The sequence below is a fragment of the Salvelinus alpinus genome, chromosome 5, assembly GCF_045679555.1.
Source record: "Salvelinus alpinus chromosome 5, SLU_Salpinus.1, whole genome shotgun sequence".
Classification (NCBI taxonomy): Eukaryota; Metazoa; Chordata; class Actinopteri; order Salmoniformes; family Salmonidae; genus Salvelinus; species Salvelinus alpinus.
In genome coordinates, this window is record NC_092090.1 from 25,212,259 (window position 1) to 25,239,715 (window position 27,457).

At 45.3% G+C, this 27,457-nt stretch overlaps 1 protein-coding gene across 1 annotated transcript in view; it reads right to left on the reverse strand.

The window, feature by feature from the left end:
* Nucleotides 1-661: 661 nt before the first annotated feature.
* LOC139575798 (transmembrane protein 266-like) overlaps nt 662-27,457 on the reverse strand; it is a 53,470-nt gene continuing 26,674 nt past the window's right edge. Inside the window, exons 4-11 of the mRNA XM_071401111.1 lie at nt 23,055-23,209; nt 22,031-22,104; nt 19,604-19,660; nt 18,863-19,001; nt 12,625-12,740; nt 5,947-6,133; nt 2,634-2,699; nt 662-2,515 (exon numbers count right to left, since the gene is read on the reverse strand). Of these exons, the coding sequence (XP_071257212.1) occupies nt 1,731-2,515; nt 2,634-2,699; nt 5,947-6,133; nt 12,625-12,740; nt 18,863-19,001; nt 19,604-19,660; nt 22,031-22,104; nt 23,055-23,209 (1,579 nt within the window). The 3' untranslated portion in view covers nt 662-1,730. The remainder of the gene's footprint in view (nt 2,516-2,633; nt 2,700-5,946; nt 6,134-12,624; nt 12,741-18,862; nt 19,002-19,603; nt 19,661-22,030; nt 22,105-23,054; nt 23,210-27,457) is intronic.

Here is a 27,457-nt window from a genome sequence, read left to right on the forward strand (position 1 = left end):
TTTATGTCCTAAATTAATTATTTGATCGAAGTTAATTAGGGGGTTTAATCCTCATTACCAGACATTTATAATGACAAACCTCATTAACCAATTACATTTTTGTTGTGACAGGTCTCTCCAATGTTAATAGATATGAATCATTTATTTCATTTCAGAGCGATATGCAAATAAGTTGACAGTTGCTAATGCAAAAGTGTTGTAGGGTGATGTTGTAGAGTCTGGAGCCAATAGGAAGGCTCAGTCATATCTGATAAAGAGCCCACATGTAAAACAAACTCATTCATATTAATGTAGAGGATTCTATCTCGAATACATCGTAGTACTTTTTAGTTTGGGCTGTATTCTACTGTGTCATTTCATGTATTGCTTTGTAAAGTGCATCCATATATACATCATATCCCTTGGTAAATGCAACTAATGAATATTAGAGTGAATACGAAAATCTCTGCTACCAATGTACAAAATAATATAATTTAAAATGGCATGGCTCATGTACAACTGAAAGCAATAAAATGGGACCACAATATTGTTAATGTTCCAAAGGTTTATTTATTATTTGAATGGCACCACCTGCAATTTGGCAATGAGTTCCCCTCATTAAGTTTACAAAACATCTGTAAAGATTAAAGTGCACAGGATTGGCTTGTTCAGGCTGTAGATCTTTTAAAGAAAGGTTCATGCTACCAGCACTCCAATCTAAAACATCAATCCTCTATCACTGCTCATAATCAGATTCACATACTTTTCCTATACTGTACCTCTTGGGATCCTTTAGGGCCATTCACTACCTATCCTCATACTTTTAATTCCTCCATCATTTATTCAATTGCCTGTTCTTGTATCTGGCTAGAAAATGTCAGGCTTGATATGGTTTGATGTTCCTCTACTTCAATACAAACCTCTTTATCTCTGTTATAGAAAGACAAAAGTATAGTAAGAAATTGTCTGTTTATTTGGCACAGACAGTTTGTCCAGAGAAAGCACCCTGTGGCTTGGTTGTTAGAGCAGAGAGAACTGCACAGTTACAGTAGCTAATACAAATAAAAAGAAAGCCTCCCACTCCCACCCAACTTAGAGAAATCTCATGTCAAATCTGTCTTGTAGTTAACATAGGAACACTTGAATAGGCATGTTCTGTAAAGGCTTGAATATGGCCCATTGCTGGTTTTATTTCAAACTGTTTTGTTTCACATTTGGGGCCCCATTTAAAGTGGGATTTCCTGATGATGGTTCTTTCTAGGCCCACACGTGTCTCCTCTGTCCTCATTGGGTCATTGTTGTGCAAATTGGGCATTATTCAAAGTCACCCCAAGATTGAGGTCGAGGAGGGCTGTGTCTGTCTGTCTGTCTCTGTCTGGAGCCCCACAGAGAAGGGAAGACTAACATGAGAGCGGTAGCCTAGTCCCAGATCTGTTTGTGCTGTCTTGCTAACAGATGGTCTTTGTAACGCCAGGTTTGATCTTGGACCAGGCTCTGACTTTGTTTGAAGCATGAGGATTTGGAGAAGCCAGGTCAGTCAGTTCTGTCTTGAGCTGTATGCTCTGTCCTCTGGGATGGACTATTGCCCTTTTCACACTGTTGTGCCGACCCGAGCCAACCAGTGCTGGCTCTGACATATTCTTTTCACATGTCCTTTCCAGCACGGTTCAAACAACTATGGTGGATGCATAACCAGGCCAGCACAATGCAGCTCGGTTCGGCTTGGCTCAGCTCAGTAGTGTGAATCAACCCTATGTATCAGGCAGACGGCCCAGTGGACCATCAGCAGGACCCAGTAGCCTATACTTCTCCTCCAAAGAGGACTCAGGAGCGCCGCCCTGCAGGTGGATGAGAGGCTTAGTCTGTAGGAGCACAGTGGCTGCGGCTCGGCCCTGTTTCTGGCCCCGGCTCTGGTACTGGTTCTCCTCCTGATTCTTCCAGTTGTAGATGTTGATTCTGTGCTCCAGCTCTGGGCTGGCCTTGGCTGAGCCGGAAGGGCTGGGAAGCTTCAGGTTAACTGGGTCCACCAGGCCTTTCTGGGCCAGACAGGAGTCCTCAGACAGGGACGAGAGCAGCTCCTGGACTACCACGCTGGGGTCCCGTGGAAGGGGAGGCTGGGCTGAGGTCAGACCCAGGCCCAGAGGGCTGCAGTAGGGCAGGGGGAAGCAGCGCTGGCCCTGGGTGTTGTAGTGCTCGGTGTTAAAGTCCCTGTCCTGGGTCTGCATCTGGGACTTGTAGTCCAGATAAGGCCCCCGGGCCTTGGTATGGGAATTGTAGTTCCTAGCCTGGGTGTGGTAGTCCCTGGCCGTGGTGCTGCTGCTGCAGTCCGTAGTAGACGAGCGCAGGGTGTGGCTGCTCAGGCTATGGGGGCGGGCCGTCAGACTGCGGCTGGACCGTGATACACTGGTGGAAGTGTCACTCACAGCGCTGCTCATTTGCTCCACGCCCAGCAGAGGGTTGTTGTGGGCGGGGTAATGGGTCTTAGGGAGGTGGACATCGATGGCTGCCGTGGTGATGACACGAGGACCCCCCATGTCTGAAATGACACATTATCCAGTACATCAGACTGGGGAAGATACAGTAGGTATACAGCAGAGTTGCCCCATATACATTACCAGCTATGCACTTTACTCAAGATCCACTAAGTCACTCACCACTACTTGGTTCACTGTAGTACTGGCTGATATAGTTGTTCATGTCGTCATGATGGACAACAGGGTCTGGATAACAGATAAAAGAAGCATGATGAGGTTAAAGACCCAATCTGTATGATTTCAATGCACTGTAAACACAGTGCAAAGCAATCCTTAGATGTGGGAACAGTACATTTCACTTATAGGTGGCGAGACATCTGACATCTTATCTATCAATCCAAGTGTACAGGTGCTTCACCGACTTAACCCTGGTTTCCAAATCACACCAGATGGTGTTGTGAGGCTCAAGTACAGTAGTGAATGTGAGAGCAACCAGGCTTTGGTATAGAGTTCTCTTTGTGTCCTCAGCCAGACAGCTAGGGCCTCAGTGGTGAATGGTTCTGCCCTGATCTGCTCTTCAGTGTTCGCTTGATTGGGCCTGAGCTCAGTGTTTGTCCGCTGAGTGGTGCCCAAAGTACCCTGAGTGCCTGGGCCAATCCCCCAGGACCACAGCAGACTCTGACGGGTAATTTCATTTATTTTTCAGCGTAAAATATTAATCCAGGGGAGGGAGGGTTGGATGGAGGGTGGGGGGCGGCACCCCTGGAGAGGAAGCATTGCACTCACTAAAACACGACCAAGACAATCACTCAGTGATTAATAACACATGAGGATGAGGTCTCAGAGAGAAAGAAAGAATGAAAGAAAGAGAGAAAGAGAGAAATAAATAAATAGAAAGAGAGAAAAAAATAAAAAAAGGAGAGAAAGAAAGAAAGAGAAAAAGAAAGGATGGACAACATGAAAGGCTCTCTCTCTCTCTCTCTCTCTCTCTCTCTCTCTCTCTCTCTCTCTCTCTCTCTCTCTCTCTCTCTCTCCCCCCCCCCCCCCCCCCCAACAGTAAGGCTACCATCCATCTATGAAGTGGGGCTGACATCATTTAGGTCATTTAATTTGGTTAAAATCAATTTGCATGTGCAATACTTTGTGATGATCTGTAGGTACTGTAGCAGAGCCGTATTCACGCAGCTCTGCTACCTTAAAGGAGAGGTTTTATTTTTTTATAACCAAATCTCTATTTTTTATGTAAATGGCATGTTATAGAAGGGTCCAAACACCTTTTATTCACGTTTTTGATAAACTTACCCCAAACAGCAAATCACTTCCTCATCCTCGTTGTGTAGTATGGGGGCCCCGAAAAAACACTAATACGCAACAAAAGGAATTTTAACGTTGTGTATAAAGTTCATAATGACACAATTTCACATGTACAACATCTAAAGCACTGCATCACTATACTGAGAGCTTTGCCGTTTCTAAAAGGATGTATTTGGGTATTTTTGAGGTCCCCATACTACACAAAAAGGATGAGGAAGGGATTTGCTGTTTGGAGTAAGTTTATCAAAAACACGTCTATAACATTCCATTTACATCAAAAAGAGAGATTCGGTTGTAAAAATAAAACTTCTCCTTTAAGTGAGGTATTCACATTGGATTTTGTTACTATGTTCCCTTCCCCCAGCAGTACAACACATAGAGAAGTTATGTGAACTTCCAAGAAGTTGATCTGAAAGAAATTACTGTGCTTTTCACCCACAACTCTTTGTGGTCAATGTTGTATGTTCCTCAAAATCTACAGCTGCTCTCTTGAGAAGTGACAAAACCACAAATCCCTCGTGACCAGTAGACAAAATGTGTCTAACCTTTTCTACCTCCTTTTGAAACAAGCTTAGTTTTCAACAAGGAAATAGACTTCGCAGTAGAGTGCCTCAATTAGAATGAATGACACTTTGATGGCATCCCTCGGGAGAGGGGGGAGAGAGAGACGTGAGGAGTCCTAACCCAGTCCACGGTCTGTCCTTGCAGGCCTGCCTGAAGCCTAAGTGCTCCTCCTGTCCCAATACTCCTTCCATGTTCTGGAGAAGAAAAAAAACACGCTTGTTCCTAAGAGCCAGATTTCCCACAATCCCCTGGGGGTGGTGGTGTGGCGTCTCCTGGTGCCCTATTGTGGTTTCCAGGTGAAGAGGAGCAGATGTTCACAGTGGCCCTCTCTCTGCTCAGACCTCAGAACAAGGCCCAATGCACAGAGCACTCTGTACCTCAAACAGCCTGGCTGAGGTTGGGTGTGTGTGTGGGTGTGTGTGTGTGTGTGTGAGTGTGTGTGTGTGCATGACTGCATGTGTGTGTGCGTGCATGCTTGCGTGTGTGTGACGAGCCGTTAGGAGAACATGCTTGTCGTCCCCAGGTTTCAGCACATCCTAAAAGCTTTTCTGCCCTCTTATTGATACTGCACTGCCTGCGGTCAGAGGTGTGGTGTGTGTGTGTTGTGTGTGTGTGTGTGCGTGCCTTGCCTGCGGTCAGAGGGGTGTTGTGAGTTAACGTCAGTGTTTTAAGAGGCTAGGGCCTGGAGACTAGCTCAGGGCTACTGCTGCTAGATCAGTTTGACACTGCTCTGACACCCCATTCACCTGATGTTACATTGGATGGGACTTTTTGTCCCACATAATTATGTACATACTTTATGTACAAACCTCTCTCCTGGTTCTGTCAGGATGCCTTTTCAACCAAACAGACGAATGTAGAACTTTATTAAAATGAGTCACAGGCCTCCCGAGTGGCGCAGTGGTCTAAGGCAGTGCTAGCTCCTGGTTCGAGTCCAGGCTCTGTCGCAGCCGGCCGCAACCGGGAGACCCATGGTGCAGCGCACAATTGGCCCAGCGTCGTCCGGGTTAGGGGAGGGTTTGGCCGGCAGGGATGTGCTTGTCCCATCGCACACTAGCGAGCCAGGTATACGGTGTTTCCTCTGACACATTGGTGCAGCTTCCTTCCAGGTTAAGCGGGCATCGTGTCAAGAAGCAGTGCGGCTTGGCTGGGTCGTGTATCGGAGGACGCACGGCTCTCAACCTTCGCCTCTCCCAAGTCCATACAGGAGTTGCAGCGATGAGACAAGACGGTAACAACCAATTGGATACCACGAAATTGGGGAGAAAAAGGGGTAATAATAAAAATAAAATAATAAAATGAGTCAAGTTCATTGTTTTTGGTCTGTGGTGAAGTAATTCATAATTAGGATTTACAGGTTTGTCTGCCTCTTGGAACAGCAGTATTCATCAGACTCAATATCCTTACATGTTCCGGAATATAGCAATACCCATGAAGAATATCAAAGAGCTAGTATCTATTTTATCTCATGGTCTGAGGATTATGGTATGGAGTATTACATACACCGTTATAGTTAGGGCCAGAAAAACTCTGGGCCCTAGTTTCCCTGGATGTGACATACACCACATGGCCAAAAGGGGTGTCCACATACTTTTGTATATATAGTGTAGCTTACCTGCTGGGGTCTCCCTGAGGACTCCATGTCCCTCATCGTCAGACTCCCCAGGGCCCTGGCCCTCCACCACCTGGTAGCTGCTCCTCTGTTTGCCCCACACATGGTGGATCTGCATAGCAGCCTCCTGCTCCGCAGCCAGGTCCAAGTCCTGCTGGGCCAGGTGGGCCCGGAGCTGTCTGATCTCAAACTGAGGAAGGGGGGGAGACAGAGAGAGAGAGAGTTGGTCTGGAAAAGGAAAACAAACATGTATTCTTCTAGCTGAAATCTTGGTGTATTGATGTAACAATATGTCAGTGTTGACTAACCTTTTAGTCCCAGACAGGCCCTTTTAGCATGATCCCAGGCATTCTGCAGCTAAGTGGTTCTATTACTAGCTATAGGATCAATGCTTTCACTGGGGTTTCCTCTGGCCTGATGGCTCATATTGACAAACAGACAGTCAGATTACACATGAACTGTTTGTTTCTAGCATTACACTGAGGATCCCATCATTACTGGACTGTTTTGTACAACAACATGTTTCCATTGATGTACAGTTATGGCTTCTCCCTGTATTGATCTTGGGACCTTGAGTCTTTGAAAGAAATGTAGTCCTTTATTTCAACTGACTACAGGAGTGCAGTCATTAATCAATCAATCAAATGTATTTATAAAGCCATTTTTAAATCAGCAGATGACACAAAGTGCTTATACAGAAACCCAGCTTAAAACCTAACAGCAAGCAATGCAGATGTAGAAGCACAGTGGCTAGGGAAAACTCCCTAGAAAGGCAGGAACCTAGGAAGAAACCTAGAGAGGAACCAGGCTCTGGGGGGGGGCAGTCCTCTTCTGGCTGTGCCGAGTTGAGATTATAAGAGTACATGGCCATTAAGGCCAGATCGTTCTTCAAGATGTTCAAGTGTTCATAGGTGACCAGTGACAGTGATAAAAAGAACAACATGGAAAATATGTGTTGTTTACATCTATATGGGAAACATCTTTCCAAATATATTTTACTGTATTATGTTGCGTGCTTATGAGTATTGTGGGTTCATAATATCACAAAATCAACTTTTCTTGTGCCTGTTTATTATGGATTTGCAAATCATTGAATATTGTAAAACAATTTGAAGAAACATCGTCTCTGATGTCTGTTGAAAATGCGTTGGCTACACATTGAACTCTTCTGTGACGTGTTACTGCCCCCCTGTGGTAGCAATTGAAATTGCAGCCTCTGGAAATCTGAAACAGCCTCAAACACAACCCTAACCCAAGCGTCATGTCCACATCCTGCTTCAACTTTAACCCTAACCCTAGCCTCAACCACAACCCTAACTCTAGCTTCATGTTTACCCCCCGGTTCAACCTTAACCCTAACCCTAGCGTCATGTCCACATCCTGGTTCAACCCTAACCCTACCTTCAGGTCCACATCCCAGTTCAAACCTAACCATAACCTCAACCTTAACCCTAACCATTACCATAGCATCATGTCCACATGCCAGCTTAACCGTTAACCACAGCCCTAACCCTAATCCTACCTTCATGTCCAAATATCTATTGCTGCTCATTGGACCCTATGATCACTCGGCTACACAGCTGATGCCTGCTGGACTGTTCATTAACACGGTACTTCATTTTGTTTATCTGTCGGCCCCAGCCTCGAACTCAGGCCCTGTGTGTAGCTAACTGACTCTCTCTGCCCATTCATCGCCATTTACCCGTTGTTGTTGTCTTAGCTGTTTACCCGTTGTTGTCTCAGCCGTTGTTGTCTTAGCTCTCCCAATCAACACCTGTGATTGCTTTATGCCTCTCTCTAATGTCAATATGCCTTGTATACTGTTGTTTAGGGCAGCTCTCATTGTTTTATTTTACTGCGGAGCCCCTAGTCCTGCTCAACATGCCTCAGATAGCCCCCTTGTCCCACCCCCCACACATGCGGAGACCACAGCTAGCCTAACTGACGCCTCCAGAGATGCAGCCTTTCTCATCGTCACTCAATGCCTAGGTTTACCCCCACTGTACTCGCACCCTACCATACCCTTGTCTGTACACTATGCCCTGAATCTATCCTACAACGCCCAGAAATCTGCTCCTTTTATTCTCTGTTCCCAAAGCACTAGACGACCACCTTTAGCCGTACCCTCATCCTACTCCTCCTCTGTTCCTCTGGTGATGTAGAGGTTAACCCAGGCCCTGCAGCCCCCGGCATCACTCCCATTCCCCAAGCGCTCTCATTTGTTGACTTCTGCAACCGTAAAAGCCTTGGGTTCATGCATGTTAACATCAGAAGCCTCCTCCCTAAGTTTGCTTTATTCACTGCTTTAGCACACTCCACCAACCCTGATGTCCTAGCCGTGTCTAAATCCTGGCTTAGGAAGGCCACCAAAAATATTGAAATTAGAGATAGCCTGCAGAGTTCTGTTATACTATCCAGGTCTATGCCCAAAATTTTAGAGGTTCTACTTTTAAAGATCCATCTCTCCAGAAATAAGTCTCTCACTGTTGCCGCTTGTTATAGACCCCCCTCAGCTCCCAGATGTGCCCTGGACACCATATGTATATGCCCCCCATCTATCATCAGAGTTCGTACTGCTAGGTGACCTAAATTGGGATATGCTTAACACCCCGGCCGTCCTACAATCTAAATTAGATGCCCTCAATCTCACAAAAATTATCAAGGAACCTACCAGGTACAACCCTAAATCCGTAAACATGGGCACCCTTATAGATATTATCCTGACCAACTTGCCCTCCAAATACACCTCTGCTGTCTTCAACCAGAATCTCACACTTCTGCGAGCAGGCCTTTCTAATCGACCTGGCCCGGGTATCCTGGAAGGATATTGACCTCATCCCGTCAGTAGAGGATGCCTGGATGTTCTTTAAAAGTGCTTTCCTCACCATCTTAAATAAGCATGCCCCTTTCAAAAACAATTGTACTAAGAACAGATATAGCCCTTGGTTCACTCCAGACTTGACTCCCTTGACCAGCACAAAACATCCTGTGGTGTACTGCACTAGCCTTGAATAGTCCCCGCGATATGCAACTTTTCAAGGAAGTCAGGAACCAACACACACAGTCAGTTAGGAAAGCAAAGGCTAGCTTTTTCAAACTGAAATTTGCATCCTGCAGCACTAATTCCAAAAAGTTTTGGGACACTGTAAAGTCCATGGAGAATAAGAGTACCTCCTCCCAGCTGCCCATTGCTCTGAGACTAGGAAACACTGTCATCACTAATAAATCCACGATAATCGAGAATTTAAATAAGCATTTCTCTACGGCTAGCCATGCTTTGCACCTGGCTACCCCAACCCCGGCAAACAGCTCTGCACCCCCTGCAGCAACTGGTCCAAGCCCCCCCCCCCCCCCGGTTCTCCTTCACACAAATCCAGACAGCTGATGTTCTGAAAGAGCTGCAAAATCTGGATCCCTACAAATCAGCTGGGCTTGACAATCTGGACCCTCTCTTCCTAAAATTATCCGCCGCCATTGTTGCAACCCCTATTACTAGTCTGTTCAACCTCTCTTTCGTATCGTCTGAGATTCTTAAGGATTGGAAAGCGGCCGTGGTCATCCCCCTCTTCAAAGGGGGAGACACTCTAGACCCAAACCGTTACAGACCTATATCCATCCTGCCCTGCCTTTCTTCGAAAAGCCAAGTCAACAAACGGATCACCGACCATTTCGAATCCCACCGTACCTTCTCCGCTATGCAATCTGGTTTCCGAGCTGGTCACGGGTGCACCTCAGCCACGCTCAAGGTCCTGAACGATATCATAACCGCCATCGATAAAATATAGTACTGTGCAGCCGTCTTCATCGACCTGGCCAAGGCTTTCGACTCTGTCAATCACCGTATTCTTATCGGCAGACTCAACAGCCTTGGTTTCTTTAATGACTGCCTCGCCTGGTTCACCAAATACTTCTCAGACAGAGTTCAGTGTGTCAAATCGGAGGGCCTGTTGTCCGGACCTCTGGGGGTGCCACAGGGTTCAGTTCTCGGGCCGACTCTTTTCTCTGTATACATCAATGATGTCGCTCTCGCTGCTGGTGATTCTTTGATCCACCTCTACACAGATGACACCATTCTGTATACATCTGGCCCTTCTTTGGACACTGTGTTAACAAACCTCCAGACGAGCTTCAATGCCATACAACACTCCTTCCGTGGCCTTCAAATGCTCTTAAATATTAGTCAAATGAAATGCATGCTCTTCAACCGATTGCTGCCCGCACCCGTCCGCCCGAATAGAATCACTACTTTGGACGGTTCTGATATGTGGACAATTATAAATACCTAGGTGTCTGGCTAGACTGTAAACTCTCCTTCCAGACTCACATTAAGCATCTCCAATCCAAAGTTAAATCTAGAATTGGCTTCCTATTTCACAACAAAGCCTCCTTCTCTCATGCTGCCAAACATACCCTCGTAAAACTGACTATCCTACCGATCCTTGACTTTGGCGATGTCATTTACAAAATAGCCTCCAACACTCTACTCAGCAAATTGGATGCAGTCTATCACAGTGCCATCAGTTATGTCACCAAAGCCCCATATACTACCCACCACTGCGACCTGTATGCTCTCGTTGGCTGGTCCTCGCTACATATTCGTCACCCACTGGCTCCAGGTCATCTATAAGTCTTTGCTAGGTAAAGCTCCGCATTATCTCAGCTCACTGGTCACCATAGCAACACCCACCCGTAGCACGCGCTCCAACAGGTATATTTCACAGGTCATCCCCAAAGCCAACACCTCCTTTAGCCGCCTTTCCTTCCAGTTCTCTGATGCCAATGACTGGAATGAATTGCTAAAATCACTGAAGTTGGAGACTTATATATCCCTCACTAACTTCAAGCGTCAGCTGTCAGAGCAGTTTACCGATCGCTGCAGCTGTACACAGCCCATCTGCAAATAGCCCATCCAACCAACTACCTACTTCATCCCCATATTTGTTTTTTGTTTTTCTGCTCTTTTGCACACCAGTATTTCTACTTGCACATCCTCATCTGCACATACAGTTGAAGTCAGAAGTTTACATACACATAGGTTGGAGTCATTAAAACTCATTTTTCAACCACTCCATAAATTTCTTGTTAACAAACTATAATTTTGGCAAGTCGGTTAGGACATCTACTTTGTGCATGACACAAGTAATTTTTCCAACAATTGTTTACAGACAGATTATTTCACTTATAATTCACTGTATCACAATTCCAGTGGGTCAGACGTTTACATACACTAAGTTGACTGTGCCTTTAAACAGATAGAAGCTTCTGATAAGTTAATTTAAATAATTTGAGTCAACTGGAGGTGTACCTGTGGATGTATTTCAAGGCCTACCTTCAAACTCAGTGCCTCTTTGCTTGACATCATTGGAAAATCAAAAGAAATCAGCCAAGACCTCAGAAAAAAAATTGTAGACATCCACAAGTCTGGTTCATCCTTGGGAGCAATTTCCAAATGCCTGAAGGTACCACATTCATCTGTACAAACAATAGTTTGCAAGTATAAACACCATGGGACCATGCAGCCGTCATACCGCTCAGGAAGGAGACGCGTTCTGTCTCCTAGAGATGAACGTACTTTGGTGCAAAAAGTGCAAATCAATCCCAGAACAAATGCAAAGGACCTTGTGAAGATGCTGGAGGAAACAGGTACAAAAGTATCTATATCCACAGTAAAATGAGTCCTATATCGACATAACCTGAAAGGCCGCTCAGCAAGGAAGAAGCCACTGCTCCAAAACCGCCATAAAAAAGAAGCCAGACTACGGTTTGCAACTGCACATGTGGACAAAGATCGTACTTTTTGGAGAAATGTCCTCTGGTCTGATGAAACAAAAATAGAACTGTTTGGCCATAATGACCATCGTTATGTTTGGAGGAAAAAGGAGGAAGCTTGCAAGCCGAAGAACACCATCCCAACCGTGAAGCACGGCAGTGGCAGCATCATGTTGTGGGGGTGCTTTGCTGCAGGAGGGACTGGTGCACTTCACAAAATAGATGGCATCATGAGGGAGGGAAATTGTGGATATATTGAAGCAACATCTCAAGACATCAGTCAGGAAGTTAAAGCTTGGTCGCAAATGTGTCTTCCAAATGGACAATGACCCCAAGCATACTTCCAAAGTTGTGGCAAAATGGCTTAAGGACAACAAAGTCAAGGTATTGGAGAGGCCAACACAAAGCCCTGACCTCAATCCCATAGAACATTTGTGGGCAGAACTGAAAAAACGTGTGCGAGCAAGGAAGCCTACAAACCTGACTCAGTTACACCAGCTCTGTCAGGAGGAATGGGCTAAATTTCACCCAACTTATTGTGGGAAGCTTGTGGAAGGGTACCCGAAACATTTGACCCAAGTTAAACAATTTAAAGGCAATGCTACCAAATACTAATTGAGTGTATGTAAACTTCTGACCCACTGGGAATGTGATGAAAGAAATAAGAAATGTGATGAAAGAAATTAAATAAATCATTCTCTATACTATTATTCTGACATTTCACATTCTTAAAATAAAGTGGTGATCCCAACTGACCTAAGACAGAAATAAAGGTGAAATAAATGTAATTATTATTTAATTAAAAAAAATCCTGGTTCAGTCTTAGCCCTAGCCTCAACCATAACCTAGCTTCAACCAAAACACTAACCCTAGTCTCAACGCTATCTGCGAGGTGATGGTGCGGGGACTTACTGCCTGTTCCTGGCAGATCTGTGTGAGTCGTTCCAGCTGCTCCTCCCTGACAGCCTTGATCTTCTCACACTGCAGGATCTCCAGCTCCATCTCCACCTTCACCTGCAACACATAGGCTGAGAGAGAGAAGAGACAAATATAGAGAGAGAGTAGAGACAGATAGAGAGAGTGAAGAGACAGAGGTCAGAGAGAAAGATAAGAGATAGATAGAGGGAATAGACAGAGAGAGCAAGAGTAGAGACAGATAGAGAGAGGGAAGAGAGAGAGAAGAGACAGATAGAGAGAAGAGACAGAGAGAGAGAGAGAAGAGACAGATAGAGGGAAGAGACAGAGGTCAGAGAGAGAGAAGAGACGGAGAGAGAGATAGAAGACACAGAGCGAGAGAGGGAAGAGAGAGAGAGTGAAGAGACAGATAGAGAGTGTGAAGAGAGGGAAGAGACAGAGAGAGAAAAGAGAGATAGAGAGGAGACAGATAGAGAGGAGACAAAGAGATGGAAGAGGGAAGAGACAAAGAGAGAGAGGGAAGAGACAGAGAGAGGAGATAGATAAAGAGAGAAGAGAGAGAGAGGAGACAGATAGAGAGAAGAGACAGAGATAGGGAGAAGACAGAGAGGGAAAAGACAGAGAGAGAGGGAAAGACAGAGAGAGGGAAGAGACAAAGAGAGAGGGAAGAGACAGAGAGAGGATATAGATAAAGAGAGAAGAGAGAGAGAGGAGACAGATAGAGAGAAGAGACAGAGATAGGGAGAAGACAGAGAGAGAGGGAAAAGACAGAGAGAGAGGGAAAGACAGAGAGAAGAGACAGAGAGAGGGAAGAGACAAAGAGAGAGGGAAGAGACAGAGAGAGGATATAGATAAAGAGAGAAGAGAGAGAGAGGAGACAGAGACAGAGATAGGGAGAAGACAGAGAGGGAAAAGACAGAGAGAGGGAAGAGACAGAGAGAGGGAATAGACAGAGAGAGCAAGAGTATAGACAGATAGAGAGAGGGAAGAGAGAGAGAAGAGACAGATAGAGAGAAGAGACAGAGAGAGAGAGAGAAGAGACAGATAGAGGGAAGAGACAGAGGTCAGAGAGAGAGAAGAGACGGAGAGAGAGATAGAAGACACAGAGCGAGAGAGGGAAGAGAGAGAGAGTGAAGAGACAGATAGAGAGTGTGAAGAGAGGGAATAGACAGAGAGAGAAAAGAGAGATAGAGAGGAGACAGATAGAGAGAGAGAGGAGACAAAGAGATGGAAGAGGGAAGAGACAAAGAGAGAGAGGGAAGAGACAGAGAGAGGAGATAGATAAAGAGAGAAGAGAGAGAGAAGAAACAGAGATAGAGAGAAGACAGAGAGAGAGGGAAGAGACAGAGAGAGAGAAGAGAGAGAGAGAGAGAGGAGACAGAGAGAGGGAAGAGACAAAGAGAGAGGGAAGAGACAGAGAGAGGATATAGATAAAGAGAGAAGAGAGAGAGAGGGAAAGACAGAGAGAAGAGACAGAGAGAGGGAAGAGACAAAGAGAGAGGGAAGAGACAGAGAGAGGATATAGATAAAGAGAGAAGAGAGAGAGAGGAGACAGATAGAGAGAAGAGACAGAGATAGGGAGAAGACAGAGAGGGAAAAGACAGAGATAGGGAGAAGACAGAGAGGGAAAAGACAGAGAGAGGGAAGAGACAGAGAGAGGGAAGAGACAGAGAGAGGGAAGAGACAGAGAGAGGGAAGAGACAGAGAGAGGGAAGAGACAGAGAGAGAGAGAAGAGACAGATAGAGAGAATAGACATATAGAGGAGAGAAGAGAGATAGAGAGAGAGGGAAGAGACAGATAGAGAAGAGAGAGAGGAGAGATAGTGGGAAGTGACAGAGAGAGGGAAGAGAGAGACAGAGGGAAGAGACAGAGAGAGAGAGAAGAGACAGAGAGAGAGAAGAGACAGAGACAGAGAGAGAAGAGAGACAGAGAGAGAGAGGGAAGAGACAGAGAGAGGGAAGAGACAGAGAGAGGGAAGAGACAGAGAGAGAGTGAGAAGAGACAGAGAGAGAAGAGACAGGGGAGCGAGAGAGACAGGATTAGACCATATCTTCACTCAAAACCAAACACATGCACACACAGCCTGGCCTCAGAGCCATACAAAACATAGTATACGTATTCATGAGCAACTCCAATACATGTGATATTTAAACACACAAGACATAGAAGTCCACATGCTCTGGTATTGACTTCAGCTGAGTCATATCCCCTCTTCTGTTCTACACAGTGACCTCAGTGCACAGCTGCTCTCCTGCTACTGCTGACTCTCCTGAGTAGGGCCACATTACTAGGCCATACAGACTGGGAAGCAGCAGAGTGAATAACCAAGCCCTCTACAGCAGAGGAGACCTACTAGTGAACTACTGACAGCAGGCAGTGCCTGCAGCCATCTCTCTACAGCAGCTCTGCTCTGTTCTGCTCTCCCATAGCCTATTAATAGAGCCGTTGATGTGAACACGCAGGAAGAGGGAGGGAGACAGCAGAGGGGGCAGGCCGGAAGAGCACAGCAGAATGCATGGGGAGGGAGAGCAGAGGGGGGAGGATGAAACAGCGGAACTCAGGGCCGGGGAGAGCAAAGGGGGGAGACAGGCACAGCAGAACTCACACTTAACAAGGGGAAGGGAGCAGAGCAGAGAGCGCAGGCAGGCACAGCCAAATTCACATTCACCAAGGGGAAGCTGAAGTGGGGGATTATTAGCTGCCCAATTTGTGCATGGCTATAATAAGCATGTCAAAGACGGCTGGTGTACTGTGTGTGCGTGCGTGCGTGCGTGCGTGCGTGCGTGCGTGCGTGCGTGCGTGCGTGCGTGCGTGTGACTGCTGACAGCTGCTGGCATGGCAGGACATGCCAAGCAGCAGTGTAATTCACACCATGGTTGATTCCACAGCACCTCTGTCACAAGAGCCTTTTCCACTTTCACCTCTCCTCTCAGCTCAGGCCAAGTGCAAAGCCCCTGGCCTCCACACCTCTCTCTCTCTCACCATCTCTCTCTGCCCTTCTCTCTCTCTCTCATCCTCTCTCTCTGCCCTTCTCTCTCTCTCTCTCTGTCTCTCTATCTCTCTCTCTCACCATCTCACTCTCTCCCCCTCCACACCTCTCTCTCTCTCTCTCTCACCATCTCACTCTCTCCCCCTTCCCCTCTCTCTCTCTCTCTCTCTCTCTCTCTCTCTCTCTCTCTCTCTCTCTCTCTCTCTCTCTCTCTCTCTCACCATCTCACTCTCTCCCCTCCCTCTCTCGCTCTCTCTCACCATATCACTCTCTCCCCCTCCACACCTCTCTCTCTCTCTCATCACCTCTCTCTCTCCCCCTCCCTCTCTCTCTCACCATCTCACTCTCTCTCTCACCATCTCACTCTCTCCCCCTCCACACCTCTCTCTCTCTCACCATCTCACTCTCTCCCCCTCCCTCTCTCTCTCTCTCTCTCTCTCACCATCTCACTCTCTCCCCCTCTCTCTCTCTCTCGCTCTCTCTCTCTCTCTCTCTCTCACCATCTCACTCTCTCCCCTCCCTCTCTCGCTCTCTCTCACCATATCACCCTCTCCCCCTCCACACCTCTCTCTCTCTCACCACCTCTCTCTCTCCCCCTCCCTCTATCTCTCTCACCATCTCACTCTCTCTCTCACCATCTCACTCTCTCCCCCTCCACACCTCTCTCTCTCTCTCACCATCTCACTCTCTCCCCCTCCCTCTCTCTCTCTCTCACCATCTCACTCTCTCCCCCTCCCTCTCTCTCTCTCACCATCTCACTCTCTCCCCCTCCCTCTCTCTCACCATCTCACTCTCTCCCCCTCCACACCTCTCTCTCTCTCTCACCATCTCACCCTCTCCCCCTCCCTCTCTCTCTCTCTCTCTCCCCCTCCCTCTCTCTCTCTCTCTCTCACCATCTCACTCTCTCCCCCTCCCTCTCTCTCTCTCTCTCTCTCACCATCTCACTCTCTCCCCCTCCCTCCCTCCCTCTCTCTCTCTCACCATCTCACTCTCCCTCCCTCTCTCTCTCTCACCATCTCACTCTATCCCCCTCCCTCCCTCTCTCTCTGCCCTTCTCTCTCTCTGTCTCTCTCTCTCTCTCTCACCATCTCACTCTCCCCCTCCCTCCCTCTCTCTCTGCCCTTCTCTCTCTGTCTCTCTCTCTCTCTCTCTCTCTCTCTGTCACCCTCTCTCCCTCCCTCCCCCTCTCTTTCTCTCTCTCTGTCTTTCTCTCTCTCCCTCTCCCTGTCTCTCTCTCTCTCTCCCACCATTCATCTATCTGATACTTTTTCAGTGAAAGAGGAAAGAATGTATTCTATCTTATTACATATTTCTTGGTGTGTAATCAATGTTGCTCTCCACTCCTGCACTTACTGTATAGGTGTGAGTTTGATGTTCTTGCTGAGTGTGGCTGGCTGCCTAACTGCCCAACTCAATCACTCAAACACATGTAAACGAACACGCCTGGAGACAGATACTGTGAAGGAATGTGAAGGACTAAGTTGTTCTCTATAGTGATTGAATTGCTGCAGAATGAATCAGTGCCGTTGGGCGTTTCTTCTGTTGAAGTATAAAAACAAGTTAACATGATTTAGATGTACCACATCATGATCACTGCACCATTTTCTGATATGACTAGTGTTGGATTTTAACTTACTTTCTCAAAATGCTACTATCCTATTTAGCATGCAGAGCTGACAAATTAGTTCACTTCACCTGTATTGGCAAAAATACTAGTACAAACTATATGTACAGTATTTCAGATTCTATGTAGCTCTTACACTGAGGGTACGAAAACATTAAGGACACCTTCCTAATATTGAGTTGCCCCCCCCCCCTTTTTCCCTCATAACAGCCTCAATTCGTCAGCGCAATTCCACAGGGATACTGGCCCATGTTTCCCACAGTTGTGTCAAGTTGGCTGGATGTCCCTTGGGTGGTGGACCATTCTTGATATACACGGGAAACTGTTGAGCATGAAAAACCCAGCAGCATTGCAGTTCTTGACACAAACTGGTGCGCCTGGCAACTACCACCATACCTTGTTCAAAGGCACCTAAATATTTTGTCTCACCCATTCACCCTCTGAATGGTGCATATACAATCCATGTCTCGATGTCTCAAGGCTTAAAAATCATTATTTAACCTGTCTCCTCCCCTTAAAGTGGATTTAACAAGTGACATTAATAAGGGATCATAGCTTTCACCTGATTTCACCTGGTCCGTCTGTGTCACAGAAATAGCAGGTGTCCTTAATGTTTTGTACACTCAGTATATGTAGGTCTATGTACACTGTTTCTGGTCTGGAGATTGGTCGAACAGACACGCAGAGCTGATGGTGAGGTGATGTAAGTATACTGTCTATAGCTAGAGAGACTGAGGTCTGTAGGTTGATCATACACAGCTCTCACTGAGACTGAGGGTGACCTCCTGTTAGAAATCCAACTGCATTACATTAGCATAACATAGAACAGTCAGTATAGTCATTATCATGGCTTTTCTAAATCTGTTTAAACAGGGCTTAGGATCAATACCAGTTTAAGTGGAGAACGGGTGGCAATTTACTCCGAGGGACGATCAATAATTATATTGTTGTGAATAGTAAATAATGTGTATAATCATGGGGAGAATGGGGTCGTGCTGCCAATCATGTATTGAATAAGCAATAGACTTTATCATCCTTAGGTGAAGTATGATATTTTCGAATTTAGCGCTAAAATTGTAAATCAAAAATATAATACATTTTTGTAATTTTTGTCATTTAGCAGACACTTTTATCCAGAGCAACTTACAAAGTTTATTCATCTGAAGATAGCTAGGTGAGATAACCACGTATCCCAGTCGTAGTCCCTCTCGTAGAAGATCAGTCAGGTGTAATAATTAAGGACTGATAGCTCAAGTTCAAAGTAATCTGTTGGTACAACGTAAGGTTGTTGAATTTTTCAATAATATCTCACTAGAACCAATCCTACCAAACTAACTAACCATCCATCTAAGAGTAATACCAAGAACACTAAGGAAAGCTGTTGACTGAGAGGGACGATGACTATAGCTAGGTCAGGATCACTCTAGTAAGACATCCACCAGCAGGGCTCAGACAGACAGACAGACGAGGCAGACAGACAGACAGACAGACGAGGCAGACAGACAGACAGACGAGGCAGACAGACAGACAGACAGACGAGGCAGACGGACAGACGGACGGAGGGAGGGAGGGAGGGAGCTGGGACAAGGGAGCGTCTGGTCTGCTCCACCCTCAGTCTCACCGTCGATGATTCTCTTGACCCTCCAGATGCGCAGGGTGATGATGAGGCTGATGGCGTCCCAGGGACTGCTGGGGCCATTGGCTACCGTGGAGGCTACCATAGGGGCCAGGGACAACACGATGACTGCCCCGTCAAACACCTGCAGGGAGCAGACACACAGACACACACACGCAAGCACACACACATGCCCACACATGCAGGCATGTGTACACACAAACACACACACACATCACATGCCACACTGTCACAGACTTAGGAGATATTACACACTGTCATTAGGAGATATTACACACTGTCATTAGGAGATATTACACACTGTCATTAGGAGATATTACACACTGTCACAAACTTAGGAGATATTACACACTGTCATTAGGAGATATTACACACTGTCATTAGGAGATATTACACACTGTCATTAGGAGATATTACACACTGTCACAAACTTAGGAGATATTACACACTGTCATTAGGAGATATTACACACTGTCATTAGGAGATATTACACACTGTCATTAGGAGATATTACACATTGTTTTTAGGAGATATTACATTGATGTTTATTATATGAGGAAGATTACAATGCACTCAGACTTTTTGGCAGCATTTAACATTTAACAACTGTAATGTGAATTGATTTGTGGAAGAAAAAAAATTGTTCAATGATAAAACTCATGATTTCTCGAGGGAAAGTTATTATATTTTCATTACTTGCTATGAAGCTTACGTAATTTATCTTACCTCTACTTTGTTCTCAATGTAGTCCCAAATCCCAAGGACTACAATCCTGAAGACAGTCTGTGAAAAGAGGGAGAGCGAGAAAGGATGGAAGGGGAGGAAAAAAGACAAATACAACCTCTCCCATGACATGCGAAATATTCTCACTCTCCTCAGGTTTCAACACATCTTCAACACATTCTGAAACGTCATTTGAATATGGACAAAAAAAGACAGGACAAGTTACAGTCTCCATTTTTATAATGCTGCTGTGAATGTAGGCTTTCTTTGACTCAAGCCTTCCTTTTCTACATGGTCACAGAAAGTAACATATACAGTTGAAGTCGGAAGTTTACATACACCTTAGCCAAATACATTTAAAGTTATTTACCATTTCTGACATTTAATCCTAGTAAAAATTCCCTGTCTTAGGTCAGTTAGGATCACCACTTTATTTTAAGAATGTGAAATGTCAGAATAGTAGAGAGAATTATTTATTTCCGCTTTTATTTCTTTCATCACATTCCCAGTGGGTCTGAAGTTTAAATACACTCAATTAGTATTTGGTAGCATTGCCTTTAAATTGTTTAACTTGGGTCAAACGTTTCAGGTAGCTTTCCACAAGCTTCCCACAATAGGTTGGGTGAATTTTGGCCCATTCCTCCTGACAGAGCTGGTGTAACTGAGTCAGGTTTGTAGGCCTCCTTGCTCGCACACACTTTTTCAGTTCTGCCCACAAATGTTCTATGGGATTGAGGTCAGGGCTCTGTGATGGCCAATTCAATACCTTGACTTTGTTGTCCTTAAGCCATTTTGCCACAACTTTGGAAGTATACTTGGGGTCATTGTCCATTTGGAAGACACATTTGCGAACAAGCTTTAACTTCCTGACTGATGTCTTGATATATCCACATAATTTTTCTTCCTCATGATGCCATCTATTTTGTGAAGTGCACCAGTCCCTCCTGTAGCAAAGCACCCCCACAACATGATGCTGCCACCCCTGTGCTTCACGGTTGGGATGGTGTTCTTTGGCCTTTTTCCTCCAAACATAACGATGGTCATTATGGCCAAACGGTTATATTTTTGTTTCATCAGACCAGAGGACATTTCTCCAAAAAGTACGATCTTTGTCCCCATGTGCAGTTGAAAACCGTTGTCTGGCTTTTTTATGACGGTTTTGGAGCAGTGGCTTCTTCCTTGCTGAGCGGCCATTCAGGCTATGTCGATATAGGACTCGTTTTCCTGTCGATATAGATACTTTTGTACCTGTTTTCTCCAGCATCTTCACAAGGTCCTTTGCTGTTGTTCTGGAATTGATTTGCACTTTTCGCACCAAAGTACGTTCATCTCTAGGAGACAGAATGCGTCTCCTTCTTGAGCGGTATGACGGCTGCGTGGTCCCATGGTGTTTATACTTGCGTACTATTGTTTGTACAGATGAACGTGGTACCTTCAGGCGTTTGGAAATTGCTCCCAAGGATGAACCAGACCTGTGGATGTCTACAATTTTTTTTCTGAGGTCTTGGCTGATTTATTTTGATTTTCCCATGATGTCAAGCAAAGAGGCACTGAGTTTGAAGGTAGGCCTTGAAATACATCCACAGGTACACCTCCAATTGACTCAAATGATGTCAATTAGCCTATCAGAAGCTTCTAAAGCCATGACATAATTTTCTGGAATTTTACAAGCTGTTTAAAGGCACAGTCAACTCAGTGTATGTAAACTTCTGACACACCGGAATTGTGATACAGTGAATTCTAAGTGAAAAAATCTGTCTGTTAACAATTGTTGGAAAAATTACTTGTGTCATGCACAAAGTAGATGTCCTAACCGACTTGCCAAAACTATAGTTTGTTAACAAGAAATTTGTGGAGTGGTTAAAAAACTAGTTTTAATGACTCCAACCTAAGTGTATGTAAACTTCCGACTTCAACTGTATCTTTGAAGGGTACTTTTTACAAGTCTTTCGATCAATTAGAATGTGGGAAAAGGATTGATCCTGGACACTGTACAAAGGCCCTCCTAGTTGTCTGATCTTACCTGATCCATTACATACATCTACTGTATGTACAGTAACACACACTAGTGTTGGGTTGGGGGGGTCCGTTATTTTGAAAAGGAGGATGATAGATTTACATTCTAATCAGGGTTGGGAGAGTCCTTTATTTTGAAAAGGAAAATGATAGTTACAATCTAATCATGATGAAAGGGTGACAATGTAAAAGTGGCCTGTCTCATTCATCATACAGTAGCACATTGTGACAACAACGGCTCCACTGTAAGAGAGAAGCAGAGAGGGACATTCTCTGATTGGTGGATAGGAAAAATATTATTATTACGACCATTTAATAAGTCAAGGTCTCTATAGTTACAGTAACTATAGTTTAGTTTTTAATATATAGACCGTGCGTGCGTGCGTGCGTGCGTGCGTGCGTGTGTCTCATTACCTCAGTGAAGAAGAGTGAAAGGATGGCAAGGCTGATCCAATGGATGACGCTGGCAAATTGAATAGCATTGGCAACTGGAATAAATAACAAAAGAGAAAAATGTGTATCTTAAAGGATGATTCCACTTTTACTGCTTGTTCTTAATGGAATCAAGAGCAACACTACCATGTCCTGTGAATGTCTACATCTGTCCAGCCATATTTATTTTTTCTCAAAATCTGGCAGAAGAATGGTGCATTGATATTACATCATGCCTTTTACCACTAATCCTCATTTCCATCTAGCAGTGTTGTGAATGCTCCCGCTCTACTTCTCCTTCCCCGTCCATCAGCCCATTTATCCCTCCCTTTATCTCCCTGTACCTCTCCACCCCACCCCCACCCCCCCATCCTCCTTCCCTCCGTCCTACTCCCTCCATGTGTCTTTCCAGAGCTGGCAACAGGACAGCCAGGACAGTCGGAGTCTATGGTAATGCATCTGTGACTGGTGTCCTGTAGTCCCCAGAGCAGAGAGAGAATCATCTGTCAATACAGACCTGTCTCTTGAGGTGCGTCTCAAACAGTATCCTATTCCCTGTATAGTGCACTACTTTTGATCAGGGCACAAATGGTTCTGGTCAAAAGTAGTGCAGTATATTGGGGATAGGATACCATTCGGGACGTAACCTTGGCTTACAGTCCGTAATGTAATGCGATGATGACACCTGCCCAGACAGTCAGTGCTGTTGAGTAGAGACCAGTTCATAGACTCATTTACTATCCCGGTTGGCAATGCTGTTTCTCTCTCATATGGGCCTTTTAGTCGCCGTACTTTCCTCTCTTTGGTAAGAAATGTAATCATGTTTATAAAACAGGTTGGAACGCATGTTAATGCAGCATCATGATAATTGTCTCTATGGGCTGTAATCCCAAAACATGGGTCACAGGATCAAGGAAGCACAGGACTACCCAAGTCTAACTTTCTACAGTCACTAGAACACAGTGTATAAGGATACTCCTTTACTGTCAATGGGAAAGATAGTTACATTGTAGATGCTTGGTGTCTATGAGGAGTTCCAGGGTCAAGAAGACCACCACCAGGATGACCAGGGCCACCAGGAAACAGTTGAAGCCTGCACTGAGCAGACACACCTGCCACAGGGCTACCCTCCGCCCACAGCACGGCTTCAACCAGTTAGACCTGGGGAGAGGGAGAGAGGAGAAAGGAGGAGAGAGGGAGAGAGGAGAGAGGAGGGGGAGAGGGGATAGAGGAGAGAGGGATAGAGGAGAGAGGGACTAGAGAGTCAGTGTTAGTACACCAAAGACAGGGAGAAAGTACTTGTGTACGGACACAGGTTTGTATTCACCATTTAATTCTTTCAAAGATCTTACTGTACCAGCCGACTGTATGCTGACTGATGTTCCTTCTATTTGCCAGCAGGGGGTGCTATTTAACACATATAACCGCATCAATGCAATGTGGTGAACCAGTTTCTAAACCCAGCCTGGGTTTGGTGGACCGGGGCAGTGGAGGCGGAAGAGTGTGAACAGAACAGAGACTGCATTAAGACAGAAAGACACTGAGGCTCTTTGAGTTGGTGACTTGTCTTTCAGGCATATCAGTGAGAGGATTAGTAAAGCAACTCTATTCAGAGGGCAATGAAGGGGTCGACTGTATATTAGAAGACTCCATACAACAGTAACAAATTTCAAGTTAATGAAAGAAAACACATGGATAAAATCTTATACATAGCTCTTTCCCAGACCCACTGTTTCCTCCCTCTATTAGCAGTGGGAGACAGACAGGAGAAACGATGCCAGAGCTCCAGCCAGAATGGAAACTTGGCTCGTCCTCTTCTACACCTTTCACTGCTCCCCATGCACTGGGCCTGGCATACAGTGAGCTTGGCTAATCACACCACTTCTGTGATCATGTCTTCATTCCCTAGCATGGTGCTAATTAGAGCTAAAACAATCAGTGGCAGTGGGCAGAATCAGTGGCGGTGGAATGGAATAAAGCTGTTTTTTTTATCAGGGTTGAGGTCGATTCCATTTCAATCCAGTCAGGAAGTAAACTAAAATTCGAATTATTTTACTTCCTGAATCTACTGAAATTCATTGACATGGAATTGACCCCAAATCAGATTTTCATACAGTCAGGCAGGAGTTGTATAGAGTGGCCATTGGACTGTTACTGATAGGACCAAGGCACGGCATGGGAGCAGAGCAGAAAAGAGCAGTCCTGGAGGATTTGGGCGTGTGGCTATCAGGGCATTCCCCCTCACACACACATATATTCCCAGGGTAGAGATGCTTGTATGTATCACATCCTCAGTTGAGGGCAACTGCTGCTGTTGTTAACTGTTGTTAAGTCATTAGTAGGGAATGAGGCTTGGCTGGAATGACTTTAGATGTTTAAATGGGGCCATTTAGTCTAAATGTTAAGCGACATGTGGATATGAATATGCAAGTGATACTGTATGAGCCTCATAATATTATGTAGGAATTGTTACATGAACTGTGTCTTACTTACTCATGCAAACGAGGACGATAGGATGTGCCCAATTATACCACAGTGAGTGACAAACAGGCATCCTCTCTGAAGGATTCATATTATTCTCCTCTATTCATTCAGACTTCACCCTGAGTAGGCTGACACGAGGCAATGAGCAATGGACTCTTACAGCAGCTGCTGAACAGTTCCCCTCACCTCCTTCTGCTCCTCTCAGTCTCTCTCTCTCTCTCTGAGGGTAGTGGTAGGTACACTTGGCACGGGCAAACCCACAAGCCCGTAAACAATGCTAGGCTAATCTAATAGAGCCATAATCACGCTGTTAGCAATCATCTTTCTGGCGCTCGGTGAGGTTCGGTGGGGCTGGAGTGTGTATGGTGGGCCAGATGGTGTTGACTGCTCTCTCTCTCTCTACCGTCAGTGGCCGTGTCTCAGCCAGACTCACAGGATGCAGTTACCACCATGCCAGCCTGTGCCTGGACACCTCATCTCCTCATCCCCTTATTTAGGGGACAGACGGCAGGGTGGAGTCATATGCTAGAGCTCATTTTAGAAAACTGCCATAGATTTGACAGATCAGATTTGTACATGTTTGTTGTCATTTGGCAGTTACTCTTATCCAAAGCAACTTACAGGAGCAATTATAGTTAAGTGCCTTGCTCAAGGGCACATACAGATTTTTCACCTAGCCGGCTCGGGGATTCGAACAACTGACCTTTCGGTTACTGGCCCAACGCTCCTAAGCGATAGGCTACCTGCCGCAGATCAGCTGTTAGGAGAACAGTAATACTTTGGAAATGAAAGAATAAAGTGTACACAAAGTCTTCTGATGTCTTCAGTGTTCAGTGTCTATAAACACCTTCCTCTAGACCCTGCTGGTGATACATAATGAAACATCTCTAACCACCCTACCTGACAGCATACAGTATGTTACCATCCTAGAGGGGGTGTTTTCTTAGAACAAACTCAAGCTGCTAGGCCTCAATCCCTGTTTAACCCTCCAAACATGGCCATGCTAAAAACCATGAGACCCTAACCATTATGCTGCTTTTAGACTGTAACACCAGTGTTAAACTAATGTATACACCCTTATGTTATACTAGGTCAATTGTGGTTCCATAGCTAGGGCTGACAGTGGGGACTTGAAGAGCAGAATGACAACCTCTACAGAATCAAAACAGTTGCTTTGTGAGAAGGTGTTAAAGTTCACAGTTAGCCATTGTTATGTAAAGGCCAGCTGAAAAGTACCAGTGGCCTGGCTTTGGCCCCAAGTGAGAGCAGGTTTGCCGGATCCATGGCCCAGTGAGACCCGGGTGCCGACCCGCGTAGATGGAAACAGAAAAGTCTGAGTATTTTGGGTAAAACACTGGGCTTAATCCTGTATGGAAATGAACCACTAAGATAGTGGTTCCCAACTCCAGTCCTCGAGTACCCCCAACAAGTAGACATTTTTATTGGAGCCCCGGACAAGCAAACTTCAATCCATTCTACTGTTCTAGCTGTCACAGGGATATAGAAGAAAGACAATGTCACTAAGCATCTAAGTGAAGTATATACGAACAAAAGAACACTAAGGTATGGAGACAATTTTAATATATAATAGGCGGTGTCAGAGGAAAGCCCATAAAATTGTCAGAGACTCCAGTCACCCAAGTTTTAGACTGTTTTCTCTGCTACCGCACGGCAAGTGGTACCAGAGCGCCAAGTCTAGGACCAAGAGGCTCCTCAACAGCTTCTACCCCCAAGCCATAAGACTGCCGAACAATTCATAAAATCACCACGGGACAATTTACATTGACCCCCCACCCTCCCTTTTGTACACTGCTGCTACTCGCTGTTTATTATCTATGCATAGTCACTTCACCCCCACCTACATGTACAAATTACCTCAACTAACCTGTACCCCCGCACACTGACTCGGTACTGGTGCCCCCTGTATATAACCTCATTATTGTTATTCTTATTGTGATACTTTTTAGTATTACTTTTTATTTTTGTCTACTTGGTAAATATTTTCTTAACTCTTCTTGAACTGCGCTGTTGGTTAATAGCTTGTAAGTAAGCATTTCACGGTAAAGTCTACACTTGTTGTATTCGGCGCATGTCACAAATAAAGTTTGATTTGATTAGATTTTTCCCATCAAAAAGGCTCCAGCTGTGAAAGTGATGTATTGTCTTTAGTTCATGGATATAGACCTACACACCATTGTGTAACATTTGACTTTCTAACATCTGGTGGTGACCTTACTTGACAGTTGAAGGGGTTGCATTGATTTGCTTTGGGACAATTCTCTGCAGTTATATTCTACATTAAAGTCCATCTCAGGAACGCATCGTTTCATAGTTCATTTATACTGCCCTCCGCAGAGGATAAAATATGATCATTTCTCCCAAACAATAAAAAGCCTTGAGTAGGAGTAGTAAAACAAAGTATTAAAGATAAATGACTCTGTTCACAAGCTGAATGTGCTGAAAAACACTTCAGGGCCTCATTACTAAAGGAGAAATGGTACTTTAAAATAACTGCAAAAACGGCATAAGAGTAACTACATGTAACTGCCAAAATAAAGAAAACACCAACATAGTGTCTTAATAGGGTGTTAGGCCACCACGACCCAGAACAGCTTCAATGCACCTTAGCAGAGATTCTACAAGTGTCTGGAACACTATTGGAAGGATGCGACACCATTCGTCCACAAGAAATCCCATATTTTTTTTATTGTTTTTTATGATGGTGGAAAAAGCTGTCTCAGGTGCCACTCCAGAATCTCCCATACAGTAAGTGTTCAATTGTGTTGAGATCTAGTGACTGAGATGGCCATGGCATATCGTTTACATCGTTTTCATGCTCATCAAACCATTCAGTTACCAAACCATTCAGTGACCACTCGTGCTCTGTGGATGGGGCCATTGTCATCCTATGGGGCCATAGCCATG